This window comes from Scardinius erythrophthalmus, assembly GCF_964197995.2.
Source record: "Scardinius erythrophthalmus genome assembly, chromosome: 5".
Classification (NCBI taxonomy): Eukaryota; Metazoa; Chordata; class Actinopteri; order Cypriniformes; family Leuciscidae; genus Scardinius; species Scardinius erythrophthalmus.
In genome coordinates, this window is record NC_138225.1 from 19,033,941 (window position 1) to 19,048,072 (window position 14,132).

At 36.1% G+C, this 14,132-nt stretch overlaps 2 protein-coding genes across 2 annotated transcripts; both read right to left on the bottom strand.

Annotated features, from left to right (window-relative positions):
- Positions 1–487: 487 nt before the first annotated feature.
- Positions 488–10,887, bottom strand: arrdc1a (arrestin domain containing 1a). The gene is made up of 8 exons (XM_081364987.1): positions 10,659–10,887; positions 7,105–7,215; positions 6,611–6,661; positions 5,191–5,345; positions 4,889–5,071; positions 2,148–2,324; positions 1,414–1,921; positions 488–1,195 (listed from the first exon to the last, which is right to left on the bottom strand). Exons 1-8 carry the CDS (start codon positions 10,774–10,776, stop codon positions 1,158–1,160), a joined length of 1,341 nt encoding a protein of 446 aa, XP_081221113.1. The 5' UTR covers positions 10,777–10,887; the 3' UTR covers positions 488–1,157.
- Positions 10,888–13,120: 2,233 nt separating this feature from the next.
- Positions 13,121–14,128, bottom strand: LOC308690501 (P2Y purinoceptor 4; the record flags this gene model as incomplete). Its single annotated transcript, XM_081364990.1, has 1 exon — positions 13,121–14,128. One exon carries the CDS (start codon positions 14,126–14,128, stop codon positions 13,121–13,123), a length of 1,008 nt encoding a protein of 335 aa, XP_081221116.1.
- Between the last annotated feature and the right edge of the window lie 4 nt (positions 14,129–14,132).

The following is a 14,132-nucleotide window of genomic DNA, read 5'->3' on the forward strand; positions in this document are numbered from 1 at the left end:
AATTTTCACGTATCACACGTGTATCACAAAAAAATACATTCATTTTTTGAAGATTAACGTATCACACGTATATCACCAAAAAAATGAAGACATTATTGTTTGTGTGTGGGGAACCTCAACAAATTGAGTCCAAAGAATTCCCTACCTATAGAAATTCATTAGAGTAAAACACCCTGAAAGTTATTGTATACTAACAAGCACATCTCCAATGCACAGCAGTAGTCACCTTAAGGCTGAACAGTATAATTTCTCCTATTTGCTTTATGGTAGCCTGCACCTGACAGCTTAAAACAGTATTATTGTTACTTAGCAAGGTCTTCCATCATGTTGCTTTACCTCTGTCACTGATCTTCAATCATCACCTTTAGAAGGCTTAAATGAAGCCTATCAAAGATTTATATCAATGTCACAAGAAACGTCATTGATTCATTCCCATTCTGTTAAGAAGTACATGGGTTTTCTTTCTTCAGTTATTGCAATTCAACTCAAATTTGCATGACATTGATTTTCGAAAAGAATTTTATTAATCTGTACATACTACATATAAATGCAAATCACTGCTTAAATACAAAAAAAAATTCAATCAAGTAGTGTGCAATAAAATTGTCTTGAGGGGAAAATACTATCAAAGTCAGAAAAGAATAATTAAATACCACAGATTTAATATATTCAGTAGTCTCATATAATGAGGATGATTAGTGTATCCAAACATGGTCTATATATGAAGTTACAATTTCAGTTAAGAACTGGATCCTTCTGTAGCTTATCAGGAACAAACAAAATTAAAGCCTGAACATACCAATAAAAGCAAATATACCTTGGAGGTTGTGTGATTGCAAGCATGTCCAAAACAAGGGATAGTCTAATAGTAAAAGAGTACTTAATACTCTTCCATGATAAAACTTTTTGTAAAAAACTTTTGCAAGAGGCAGATCTAATTTCCAATGACAAAAATGAAAAGATTTTCCAACTGTTTGGCATTATAGCTGCCAAACCACATCTGAAGTATTACACCAGGTCTAATATCAGAACTCAGAATTTGTAAATTTACACATTTGGTTCAAAAGTGCTTGAGGTCTGCATTTATTATGAAGTCACAGGAGTGTTATGAATGTTTTCAATGTTTTTCTCCCTTCTTCCTTTGGTTGGGTAACATCCTATGTATTGAAGCTATCTTCATAAGAAGGTGGGGGTTCTGTCAAAAAAAATCAAATCAAATTAATCATCAGGTAACACTGAATGATCAATGAAACATAATAATAATAGAAATTCTACATTTTAAATAGCCTATTAAAATGCAAAACTAAGACCTGTTTCACAATGAGATTTTATATGATCCACAGACTGAATCAGATCATAGAACTAATAAACATACCACTTTTCAAATGTTTCAATGGAATGATTTTCCCATACCAGGTGGATATGCTGAACTCCTATAGTTTGGAGGCAAGCTTGCTGAAGAGGACATTTGATTCCCGTTTGTGTCTTGAGGGCTGGAGGATGAACTCAATGGCAGTGCTGATAGGCCGTTCTGTCTCTTTCTGAAGCTGAGTCCAGGAGCGTAGCTGAATGCATTAGGGGACACTGCAGGCTGGGAACCTGACTCAATCTGTTGACTCTTTGTCATTTCCCCGTTGTAGTTAACCACACCTGGGAGTTCAGGGTACAGATCCGCTGGAGGCGCACTGGGGGACGCTCCGTAGCAGCTACGAGGCCTAGGCTTGGGTGCAGGTTTTGGTGGCAGACTGGGAAGGGCTGTTTCAGCGGGAGCAGCAGCAGGGGAAGGGGCAGGGGTGGGGTTGTTGCGAGGGGCTGGCATGGGTGGAACTGGCCGGGAGGAGGAAGGCTGAGTGGGATCCACTGCGACATTTCCAATGTAAATGGGCAGAGTTAATGACACCTCTGGGTATTTCAAATAGACCTGAAAAAGCAGAAGCAAACATGCAAATGGCATTCATTGAGAGGAAGGAAGCAGGAAATACCAAATGTATTTTGCACGAACATCTGATAAGATGCATCTCTCTGATATGCATGTTGCCACTCATTATGTACAGCCACCTATTAAATGCTCACCAATGGAGCAAAACACTTACAGGACTCGCCGTACACTACATTATGTTAACGTAATATGCATAACAAAAACTCACCTGAATGTAGTAGCAGATATGGATGAGGTTTCCATCAGTCAGGGAGGACTGATGAAGAGTTGGCACAATTATCTGCTCTTTCCATACAGTTTTATTCCCACCCTTAACTCCAGGTCCTTCAACCTCAGCTACTGCCCGCAAGTCATATGTCGGCTTCTTGGTATTATACGTCACTTTCTGAAATAAAAAAGATGAGCAATATACTATGATACTGACCACAGATATATCTGCATATTCAACCACAACCATTGATAAATCCATATCAGTTAACAACTAATCTGTGGCGGCACGTCAGAGGAGGCAAGGGAGGCACAGCCTACCCAAAATTTTGAAGGAGAAAATGAAGGACGATTTAATGTTCATTTAAAATTCCCAGTCATTCATATAACTTCATGTCTCAGAATGCAAATGTCTTGTTTGCAGTTTCACTATTATAACACCATAAAATATCACTGAAGTCAGAACCACCACTGCTCTTCACTGATCAGAAAACTGCTAAGGTGAGTCTGAGGGGATAGAGAAGGGGATGGGAGGCAAATCACCATTTCACTTTCAGCAGTTAGAGTGTTGAGAAAGAAAAAAGAAAAAAAAATACACAGCAGAGGAAGCTAGCCTCCCTTGGTTCATCAACCAATCATTGTAGAAACAAGAATTACGTGACATTAGTTTGATAATGTGCCAACTAGCTTATTTATGTTCAGAAGAGATACTAAATATTTGATCGGCAACAAATTTACCAAGATACCAATCGAGCAGCAGCTACAAATTAATTATTTTATGTCTAAAAGTGACCAAAAAAGCCATTTTAAAGCAGCTAATAATAATAATAATAATAATAATAATAATAATAAAAGAAATCCTCAAAAGTGGATCCCCAGACCTCAATTAGTGTGCCTCTGTGCCTCCTCCATTTTAAAATCCATGAGCCACCACTGCTAATATGAATAATGGGCTGACATACAGTACACTACCGGTCAAAAGTTTGGGCAATGATTTTTTTAATGTTTCTGAATCACTTGTACTACTCAACAAGACTGCACATATGTTATCAAAAATACAGAACAAGAATTCTTTTTATAAAGTCATTTATTTTTGCGATAGCAAAGCTTCATTTTTAGCAGCCATAACTCCAGTCTTCAGTGTCACATGATCTTCAGAAATCCTTCTAATATGATTCCAATATCAAGAAACATTATTATCAATGTTGAAAATCAAGAGAATGTTCAAAATAACAGCATGTTTTTTTAAAGGTCACGTTCTTCGTGATCCCATGTTTCAAACTTTAGTTAGTGTGTAATGTTGTTGTTAGAGTATAAATAATATCTGTAAAATTATAAAGCTCAAAGTTCAATGCCAAGCGAGATATTTTATTTAACAGAAGTCGCCTACAAAAAACGACTGGATTGGACTACACCCCTCTACTTCCTTCTTTAATGACGACATTAAAACCGTTTTTTCACTAACCTCCGCCCACAGGAACACAGGCGTATTGATGGCGAACGACAGATGTGGTTGATGTTTATCTATAATCGGATACCGCAAAAGTTTAATTCAAAGTTAAATTAAACTAAGTTTAATTAAAATAAGTATAATAAATATAAGTATTATAATAAATTAAAATAAGTTAAATGTTAGTTTGCTCTGTCCATTTCACCACGGACTGTTTTTCTAACCTGGGATAATATCAAGCAGGCTTCTCTCAGCGTTTCATACTGACGAAGGGGACAATTTCAACTATATTCCAGCAAGCGGTAAGTAGTGATTTACTATGGAAGTAGCGATCAACTTCACATCGTTTCTCTTAGTAGGATGAAAATAATCTTACTTAAATTGTGATTAATATACAGAAAGCGATCAAAGAACAATCCCTTTCCAATCGCCCAAGCTGTCAATCACACAGCGCGAGTTTATCTGGACACTTGCCAAAACTCGTTATGAAATCAATGACGCTGTTACACTGCACAACGAATCTCTTACTGTATTTATATATCTCATGTTTGCATTGGTGAAATCATTAGTGAGTGCAGAAACTGCGTTGCAATGATAAGATCTTTTTCCACACGATCAACAGACTGTCATCTGCTCAATGCTCATCACTGCAACCTTTTATGTGACTGAAATAGATCTAAATACTTAAAAAACTTCTCAGGATTCGTTAATCCCGATAGCTGTAATAGTAAAAAATGTATAATAGCTGTAATAGTGAAAGTTTTCCAGATAGTTCCACATGTAATGCCAGATATTTCATATGCAAGCATGTCAGCCAATCACAGCAGAGGGCGTTTACATTGAAGTCTCACAGCAGACACGCCCCTTCAAACAGAGTGTTCAAATCAGGTGATGAAATCAGGCTAGGAAAAATGCCTTTTATTTCTAAATTATAAAAAAAAAATATCTAAAAATCATACCAACATTATAAGGGCACCCCAGGAAACATAAAACCGTGCAAAAAAAATGTGTTACTTTTAATATATTTAATGCATCTATGCTGAAAAGTTTTTAAAAAAACTGACCCCAAACTTTTGAACAATATTTATCCCCCTGTAATAATACTGAGCACTGCTTTTACACACTACATTGAATTATTGAGCTCATTGAAACCATTTAGTTTGAAATATAATCTAATGCAGAAGAGAGTTGAAATATTTTTGCCTTGTTTATTGTTATAATAGGATTCATAATCCAGATCACTTGCAGTCTGACAGCACAGCACAATCTACAAGTAGTTAGTGTTATCTTACCTGCATTAGACTGGCAACCACATGGCCTGTTGACTTCTCAGATTTGTTTTCAATCTCAGCGGACACTTTAATGATCTGTCCAGCGATGTACCCTCGCATGTCACTCTCAGCACTTAGCACCACTGTCCCATTCTTCACAAGCATGTATGAGAAATTCTTGGTTACAGAAGATGAGCTAGGTTCCTGCACAAAGCAAATAGTAATGTAAATCACTGGCACTAAATAACAGAGCATGAATCATGTAGCATACAAGTAATCAAATTCGAGGTTGTTTTCTTTGGAGGTCTGTGTTGCACACATACCTGTATACCAGGTACTTCATTCAGGTTGACTGTGTACAACATAGAGAATGGCTTCTCTATCTTGTAGTCTTTTGCAAAACGAGGAGTCTCTATGAAAGCCCGAACCCTGTATATAATCCGTCCGTAAGGCCCTTCAAATGAAGCCGGAGCAGCAGCTACAAAAGAACAATGAATTCATTTGGTGACTTCTCACAACTAAAGTTTGGGCTTTTTGCATTACCATAATGTTCTTTTCAAGCAAAAGATTTAAAAGGGTGCATTATGCTTTAAGCTCAAATATTTTTAGCAAAAGACTAATCCCACAGAAGCCAACGCTACGGCATGACAAGGCACGTTTCTCTAAGAATGCTATTGTTCTTTTAGGTGGAGCTGAAAAGTCTCAGATAAAAGAGGAACCGCAGATGGAGGTTTCAAATAGCAGCCGAGCAGTTTCACACACTAGATGGGCTAGCGGATGTCTTAGCTTCACATTGTGAAAAGAGTGAATAAAATGAACAAATATTAAGGAATCCAATTTAACCTCTAGCTCTGTAACAATTGACTGGCATTATCAGAAATTCCAGCTCTTAGCTGGAAAGGGTGGGACTGCACTGGAAATACTTGTAAAAAAAACTCATGAAAACATCATGGATAAAAAGTCTCTTCCTGCTTTACTGATTTTACTGATCACAAACAAAATCAGCTTATTTAATTTACAATTTGTTTGTTTTTTTGAAAGAAATGTAATACAACTAACCTAAACATCGGGTTGATATTTAATATTCAATACTGTTAAATGTTTGCCCTTTTCACGTATACATTAAATTGTGCAATAGTGACAGTAAAGACATTTATAGTGTTACAAAAGATGTATGCTTCAAATAAAAATGCAGTTATTTTAAACTTTCTATTCATCAAAGAATCCTAAAATACATTATCACAGTTTTCACAAAAATAAGCAGCACAACTGTTTTCGACTTTAATAATAAGAAATGTTTCTTGAGCAGCAAATCAGCATTAGAATGATTTCTGAAGGATCATGTGACACTGAAGACTGGAATAATGGCTGCTGAAAATTCAGACTTGCGATCACAGAAATAAATTACATTTAAAAATATTTTAATAGTTATGTAAAATTAAAATTTTACTATATTTCTTTTTTACATTATTTCTACTGTATTTCTTTCAAAAACATTAAAAAAACTTTTTAAATAGTTCATCCACGTATAGGAACGTAAAAACGTATTCCTATATCCGTAAATTCCTATATTGGGTGACTCACATTTATTAGGTCATGATTTTTTAGTTATACAAAGTTTTTTTTTTTTTTTTGGCTTTGTTGTTCTGTGGCCGAGGATAAACATAAACAGTGGTTAAACTGACGAATCTTGAAGGAATGCAGGGCGACAGGTCAGTTCAATTACATAAAAGTGTGTCATACCTGGCAAGAGAAACTTGAAGGGAAAACTGTGCTCGCCCTCTTTCAGAGTGCCTGGGAAACAGATGGGGGAGAATCAGTAAGGAACTTGAACAAGCATCCTGCCATTTAAAGGTATAGCGGAGGATTTTTTACTTCCGGGTGGATCACCTATACTATTGGTCTTCCTAATTGTCAATCATTCTGGTGAATCAATCAAACTTTTCAAAAAGTGGAGAGGGCGGGTCTTAATTAAAATTTGGAAAGATCCTCCGCTATACCTTTAATGTGCGAGTCAAGTCAAGTCAAGTTTACTTATATAGCGCTTTTCACAATACAGATTGTATCAAAGCAGCTTCACAGTATTAAATTAAAATAATACATTAATGTTTGTTTCTAGTGGAAAACGTCCATTATGTCCATAATGCTGATCAATAGTATTGTTGATTGATTAATTAAATTAAATATCCCCAAATGTCCCCAGTAAGTCCCTGAGTAAGACCAAGCCCCCTGTGTACCTTTATCTGCTATTGAGACTGAGCTGCTGAAGTACTGCTCCTCCTCTGTCCAGTCAGTGTCATTTGATTTGCTGGTCACTCCACAGAAGCCCTGGCAGTTCACTTTGATTGCTGATTAGGAAATAAAGATATAGGTCAGTCAAAAGAAATATGCCAACATCAATTCTAATTCTAATACTGTATGCTGAAAATGACATTTCAATTGACAAGAACTGATCAGTGCATGAGGATATGTTGAATTCTTGGTAACAGCTATTTAAAGGAATATGTCATGGGTGTTAGCAAAATGACGACTGGGATTGTCTGGCACCAAGATGAGAGACTTGTTCCTTGACTTTTGACAGCAGGATGTTGCATTAACACATTCAGATTGCCATGGTAACAGACAAAAACACATTAAGCATACACAGTCAACAGGGGAGGTCTAGAACATACATAGCAATGACGTAAGCAGATTTATTTACTTCTCATTTCTCAAGAAATGTTTTGCAACCTTCATTCAAATAATTTCTACATACATCTTACAAGGCTAGCAACCCTTCAATTGCTACAAAATACATCTTACATGACGAAATTAGCAGCAGGGGAAAGTAGACAGGTAATTGCAATTGAATTTGTCATTCTTTTGTACATGGAATAATTGAACAAGTAACTTATTTTATTTTTTATTACTTTTATAAAAACACATCAGTTCAGTAAATGCAGATAAATATAATTCCTATTTCTCCATAATAGCCTCTATAAAAACGTGTGTGTGTGTGTGTGTGTGTGTGTGTGTGTGTATGTATATATATATATATATATATATATACATATACATACATACACATATATACACACACACACGTGTGTGTGTGTGTGTGTGTGTGTGTGTGTGTGTGTGTGTGTGTGTTCATATAAAGTGTCTGTATTAATATGCATGTTCATCTCTATATTAATTGCTGCCAGAGGTTTGGGACTTGCCTTTCTAGATTAGCTCTTTGTTGAAAATTGTTTTTTTTTTTGTACATTGATATTTTTCAGATTGGGTATGTTTTCTCACTATGTTTTTTCTCTGTCTCTCTCACTGTCTCTCTCTCTGCCCCCAGACGCACACCGAGTGCTAGTAAGCAGAGATGTTACCACAGATACACAAGCAACCATGGGAAATATGTCAGAAGAGACTCTAGAAAGAAACTGGGTGAACAACAACATTTGGAATCTTGAGATTTCAATCGGACTTACTTTAAAAAAGAAATAGTACTAAACTGACATTCAAGAACTGATGTGGGTGGAAAATTTTGTCCAACCATAAAAAAAGCATCTTTAATACACCTGAAAAGAGGGCAAAAAAGGGCATTGCTCAGGTCAAAAAAAAAAATCTAAACAATGAACACTCAAACAGTTATCGTTTCAAATACTGTCGGCTGACTTCACTTCTCCATGAAGTTGTAATGGAGATGTGTGCGATTGTTATTCTTGTCGTCCTTGACCCGGAATGTGAGCGAACCAGTCCGGTGAGTATTCATCATCAACATCTCAGCTCAAACAACAGACCAGCCCCAAACCACTGACAAAACCACTTCTAGGTCAGCATAAATGATACTGCTACTTTACGTGTGAATTTATATTTGTCATTGTTATTATATTTGAATGATCATCTGATCTGACGCATTTTCAGTCTTATCACATTTGCCCAGTCCACAGCAGTTCTCAAAAACAAAGCACTTTTAATCATACTTCCTTGTTCACATTGATTTTTTTTATTTATTTACACAGAAAGAAATTATGTCAGCCTACTGGCCTTCAATTTTTTTTTAAATATCTCAGAAATATCTCAGAATATATATATATATATATATATATATATATATATATATATATATATATATATATATATTCTGAGATATTTCAGCTTGATCCAAAAGCCAAGGCCCAAAGCAAAAGTCAAACAGTAGCTTTATTGACAACAGATTTCGTTGGTTACTTTCATATTAGTTTTATGGGTGTATAAACAAGTCAGTGCTGTACTGTATCTGCATAATACAATATGAAAAACACATTCAATATATGTGCACTATATGCTTTTGGAACTGAACAGCAAGTAACAAAGCCTTATACTTTATCAGATAGCTATATTTATTTACACTACGTGCTATTCTGTACATATAGGCTAGCCTACTCCATAGTAATTCTTCTGTAGTGTAATTATGTATGCGTGTTATTTTTTATTATTCACTGTTTTGTCAATGCAATTCTAACAGTAGAGACATGCCAGTATAGTATACTATAAAGTCTTCAGTACTTTTAATGCAGAGCTAAATGTGGTGTGCAATTATCAATACAATACAATTATCAATATTGTACAAAGACTTACAGGACAGTACAGGACAGGGTTTGGTGGGTCCTGTAAGTGTTTTTATAAATGGAAACCTACAATCGAATTTGTAATTTCTCTTAATGACAACAACAATGATATTTTGATAATTTTTTAATACTAAAGACTCCATAAAATGGCTTGACAAGTGCAAAAAATGCAAAAGTCTGGGCAGAACATATTGAAGTCTCTTTTTCCAAACTTCAATTTTGATTTAGCATAGTGGGATCTTTAAAGCTTATTTTACATCAAAATCTTAAATTTCTTTACATATATCAGGAAATCAGAGCAGATTTATACTCTCCTAATAAAATATCATATTTAATAAGAAATATTGAATATGTTAGGCTTAGCCATGTCAGGATATCAGACCTTAACATGAACAGGTGTAGGCCTACTTAAAACAGGTGGTGGGTGAAAAGATGCATTATGCAGGCAGTCTGACCAGTACTGCAGCAAAGTACATTTACATGGTAGCCTACTGAGTCCAGATTGAAAATCTGCTTTGTTGAACAATTTAAAGGATGTTTAAATGTCTGAATGATTTGACGCGCTTTAAAGGCTTAGCCTAAGACATAAATAGCCTATGCAAATGGCTTGTTCGGAAAAACAATAAACACCGCAAGTAGCTGCCCATGCGTTACAACCATTTCTTTCTTTACTCTATTTTAAGTCCTATAGTGCCTAACTTTTACTTAAATACAGGTCTTCATGTGTTATTTTCTCAGTCACGGTTTTAAAATACTGAACCTGATAACCGAAACTGCGATTTGTTCACCTGGCACGTTATCGAGAAGTAGCCTAGATCGAGATTACACATTTAAAGCGTGTTTATAAACATTTATTATTGCCAATGTCCTTAAGTAGTTACACTCGGTTTCTGTTTTTACGGGAATTTAGTAGAACTAATCCAATAGAAACGAAAGCGCTTAGAGATTTAGCCACCATGTTGGTATGTCAATAAAATATCCGCAACAAGTTTCGCTCGAGTCGACGCCAGTTTCAGTCCTCGATGCGCGAAGACAAAATACCAACTATAAACGTCCGAGCGTCTATGAAAAAAAACAGTGGGCTAACATTTACGTCTGATACACAAGTAGGGTACTTTAAAGTGTAAACATGTTAAGAAACTTTTTTTTTTTTAAATCTAGTAAAAACACAAAGGGTGGTTGCGGTGTGCGATCATTGCTTTACCTACCTTTACATGGTATGGGCTGTGCAGTTGAGATTTTCAGAGTTCCAGAGAGGGATTCGCCGGGACTATAAGCCGTTTTGTTGTTATTAAGAGTTATTTCGAATTCCTGAAGCTTTCCCATTCTGTTCTCTGTCCACCGTGAACAGGTGGGTGAGCGATTTACAATGAATAAAGGAAATGCTTTACCTGTTGCCGTCGACGTCACGCACCTGATGTAGTGACGTCACTCAGAGTCATGCGGTTCTCAACAAAAACATAAAAAAGCCTTATTAAAAAACAAAACCAAACTAACAAAAAACACTGAGCCATTATCCTGCAATGGCAATGGATGTTTCTGTGGAGATTTCCAGAACACTGGACAAAATTATAGTAGACTATACTTTGTTTGGAATTCTAAAAAAAGATTATGATCGGTCCATGGGGATTTAAGGACTTTTCCACGCTTAAACTTTTAGTCAAGTCTAGCCCTAAATGTCATTTATGCTCTCCTCCTATTTTTGTTGACCAATGTTTTTCCAGTAGTAGGCTATGTGAAAAAAATAATAATAATAATCTGTAAACAGATCTCAGATTTCTTTACATGCGTGTATGGAAGCTTGTTTCCGCCACTGAATAAAACATTTTAAAAGATAATTGCGACTTTTTATCTCGCAATTGCGAGTTTACATCTCATAAAGTCAGAATTGCGTGTTATAAAGTCAGAATTCTGACTTTTTTTCTCGCAATTGCGGCTTTATATCACGCAATTCTGACTTTATATCTCAGCATTCTGACTTTATATCTCAGAATTCTGACTTTATATCACGCAATTGGGAGATATAAAGTCAGAATTGCATGATATAAAGTCGCAATTGCGTGTTATAAAGTCAGAATTCTGAGATATAAAGTCAGAATTGCGTGTTATAAAGTCAGAATTCTGACTTTTTTTCTCGCAATTACGACTTTATATCACGCAATTCTGACTTTATATCTCAGAATTCTGACTTTATATCACGCAATTGTGAGATATAAAGTCAGAATTGCATGATATAAAGTCGCAATTGCGTGTTATAAAGTCAGAATTGTGAGATATAAACTATTCTGAGGTAAAAAAAAAAAAGTCCGTCTTCCCCCCCCCCCCCCCCCCTTAGAATTGGACTTTATATCTCACAATTCTGAGAAAATATGTCAGAATTGCGAGATATAAACTCGCAATTATGTGTTATAAAGTCAGAATTGCGTGATATAAAGTCAGAATTCTGAGATATAAAGTCAGAATTGCGTGATATAAAGTCGCAGTTGCGAGAAAAAAAGTCAGAATTCTGACTTTATAAGACGCAATTGCGACTTTATATCTCGCAATTCTGACTTTATATCTCAGAATTCTGACTTTATTTCACGCAATTCTGACTTTATATCTCGCAATTCTGAGAAATAAAGTCAGAATTGCGAGATGTAAACTCGCAATTGTGAGATAAAAAGTCGCAATTATCTTTTTTTTTTTTTTTTTTTTGTGGCGGAAACAAGCTTCCATATGCGTGTGTACGGTTTTGGAATAATGTTTAGTGATATAGAATGGGAAGATTTTCAAAAACATTTTTCAAAAATTGTTCCATTTTATTTGAAATAATTAATCTGCTAACTTGGGAGACCGGAGATGGTTGTTACACTTTTTGCTTCAGCACCTATAACTCGCTGAATTTTTTAGCTTGAGTGCTCAAACTTTTATGCAAATCAGCCACATTTGTTTACTACAAATGAAATCAATTCAGCCCTCTACAAGAATATCACGTGTTCCTTTGTTACACACAAGCTAGGGTAAGTTGTAACAAAAGACAAAAGAAGTAAAAATGTACGCTATACCATATGGAATTGATAGTGTTACAACTCTCCCCATGTTACAACTATCCCAGGTCTCCCCTATAAGCAAAAAATTGTTTAGTCACTCTTGAGTATAAATTTTCGCAGAAAATTCCTTCCCTTTTTTATTATCTTGCATCAGTCATCAACACTGAGACAAACAGCTTCACTGTGTAAAATATTGGATTTTATATACTCATTTAGTTTCAGTCACATGCTCTACAAGTCAAAATATTACTTGATCAATTTTAGTAATACTGCAATTATAAAGATACAGCTGCTAAACATGTTTTGAAGGGTTGCTAGCCTTGCACAATGCATTGTAGTTATTTATTTTCATGTCTTAAAACATATTTAATGCATTTCAGTTCAGTGCAGTTCAGCAGTATAGCAGAAAAGTCCATGCAGTGATAAAGATTTATCCATACACATCATTATTTGTTTTAATCAAAATAATTTCCTCTCCTCCTTGCAGCAAATTCTCTTCTCTGTTAACTGGCGCATATGGGTGGGGCAACCTGTTACTCACATCGCAGTAATATCAACCATCCAATCAATTCATATGGACAAAAGCCTTTCACTTGGATTAACGTCACAAATCTGTTTAATGCCAACTTTAAAATGCCCTAAGAGACGGTCAAAATTACATTTCTGTTTACAATTTGATCTAATGTTTCTGATTCGTTTTTGTTTTCAGCATTGCGTTTAACCCCTAATACCCTAAGAGAACTCCTGAATGCTTTAATAAAATTACGTGATCCAAAAAAGTATATTAGGGGGTCCAAGCAGCAGTTGATTCCTGCCAATATATAGCATGCATAATAAGCCGTTTCCACCTGCAACAGAACACTGCATCTCTCAGGGTGATACTTTTTCATGACTACTCCAAGGGTCCGAGCAACATTGAGAGGAAGAAAGCAAAGGCCAAATATGACCAGACATATCCCTATCATCCTCAAGGATTTAGTCTTGGCCGATTGGCCCTGAATAGAATTTATGTTGATGCGGGATACTGAGCTCGCAAGGCGACTGTAGCAAAACACTGATATAGTTAAGGGTAAAATACACCAAAAGAAAAGAGTCACAAAGTTAATAACAAAGTAAGCATCTGTCAATCTTCCCTGATGAATACTAAGACACTGCTCATGATTTTTCTCAGTGGTTACAGGAAGCAACCATCCATAGACAATGCCAATTATTATCAGAAAACACCAAATCCCAGCACACAGCTTCTTCACGAAAGTCTTCCTTTTCATCAATGAGGAGCGGTTGAAGCGAACCACGGTCATATAGCGATGAATGCTAATGAGTGTGAGGAAGATCACACTGCCATTGAAGTGGACGCTGAGCACCGCAATCTTCAGCTGGCAGACGAAAGGCCCAAAACTCCAGTTGCTATCCATGATGAAGTATGCTGCCATCAGTGGGGTTAGTGGAGTAATGATGGCGTCAGATAGAGCTAGATTGAACTGCAGAACGGCTCCAGAGTCCCATTTGTGAATGCGACAAGTGAAAACCCACAGGCTGAATCCGTTGAGCAGGAGGCCCAGCAGATAGACGAGACAGAGGATCACAGCCAGAGACATGTGCTGGGCCTCAGGAGAACATGTGTTACTGTAGTTTGAGGTGTTCATCTTA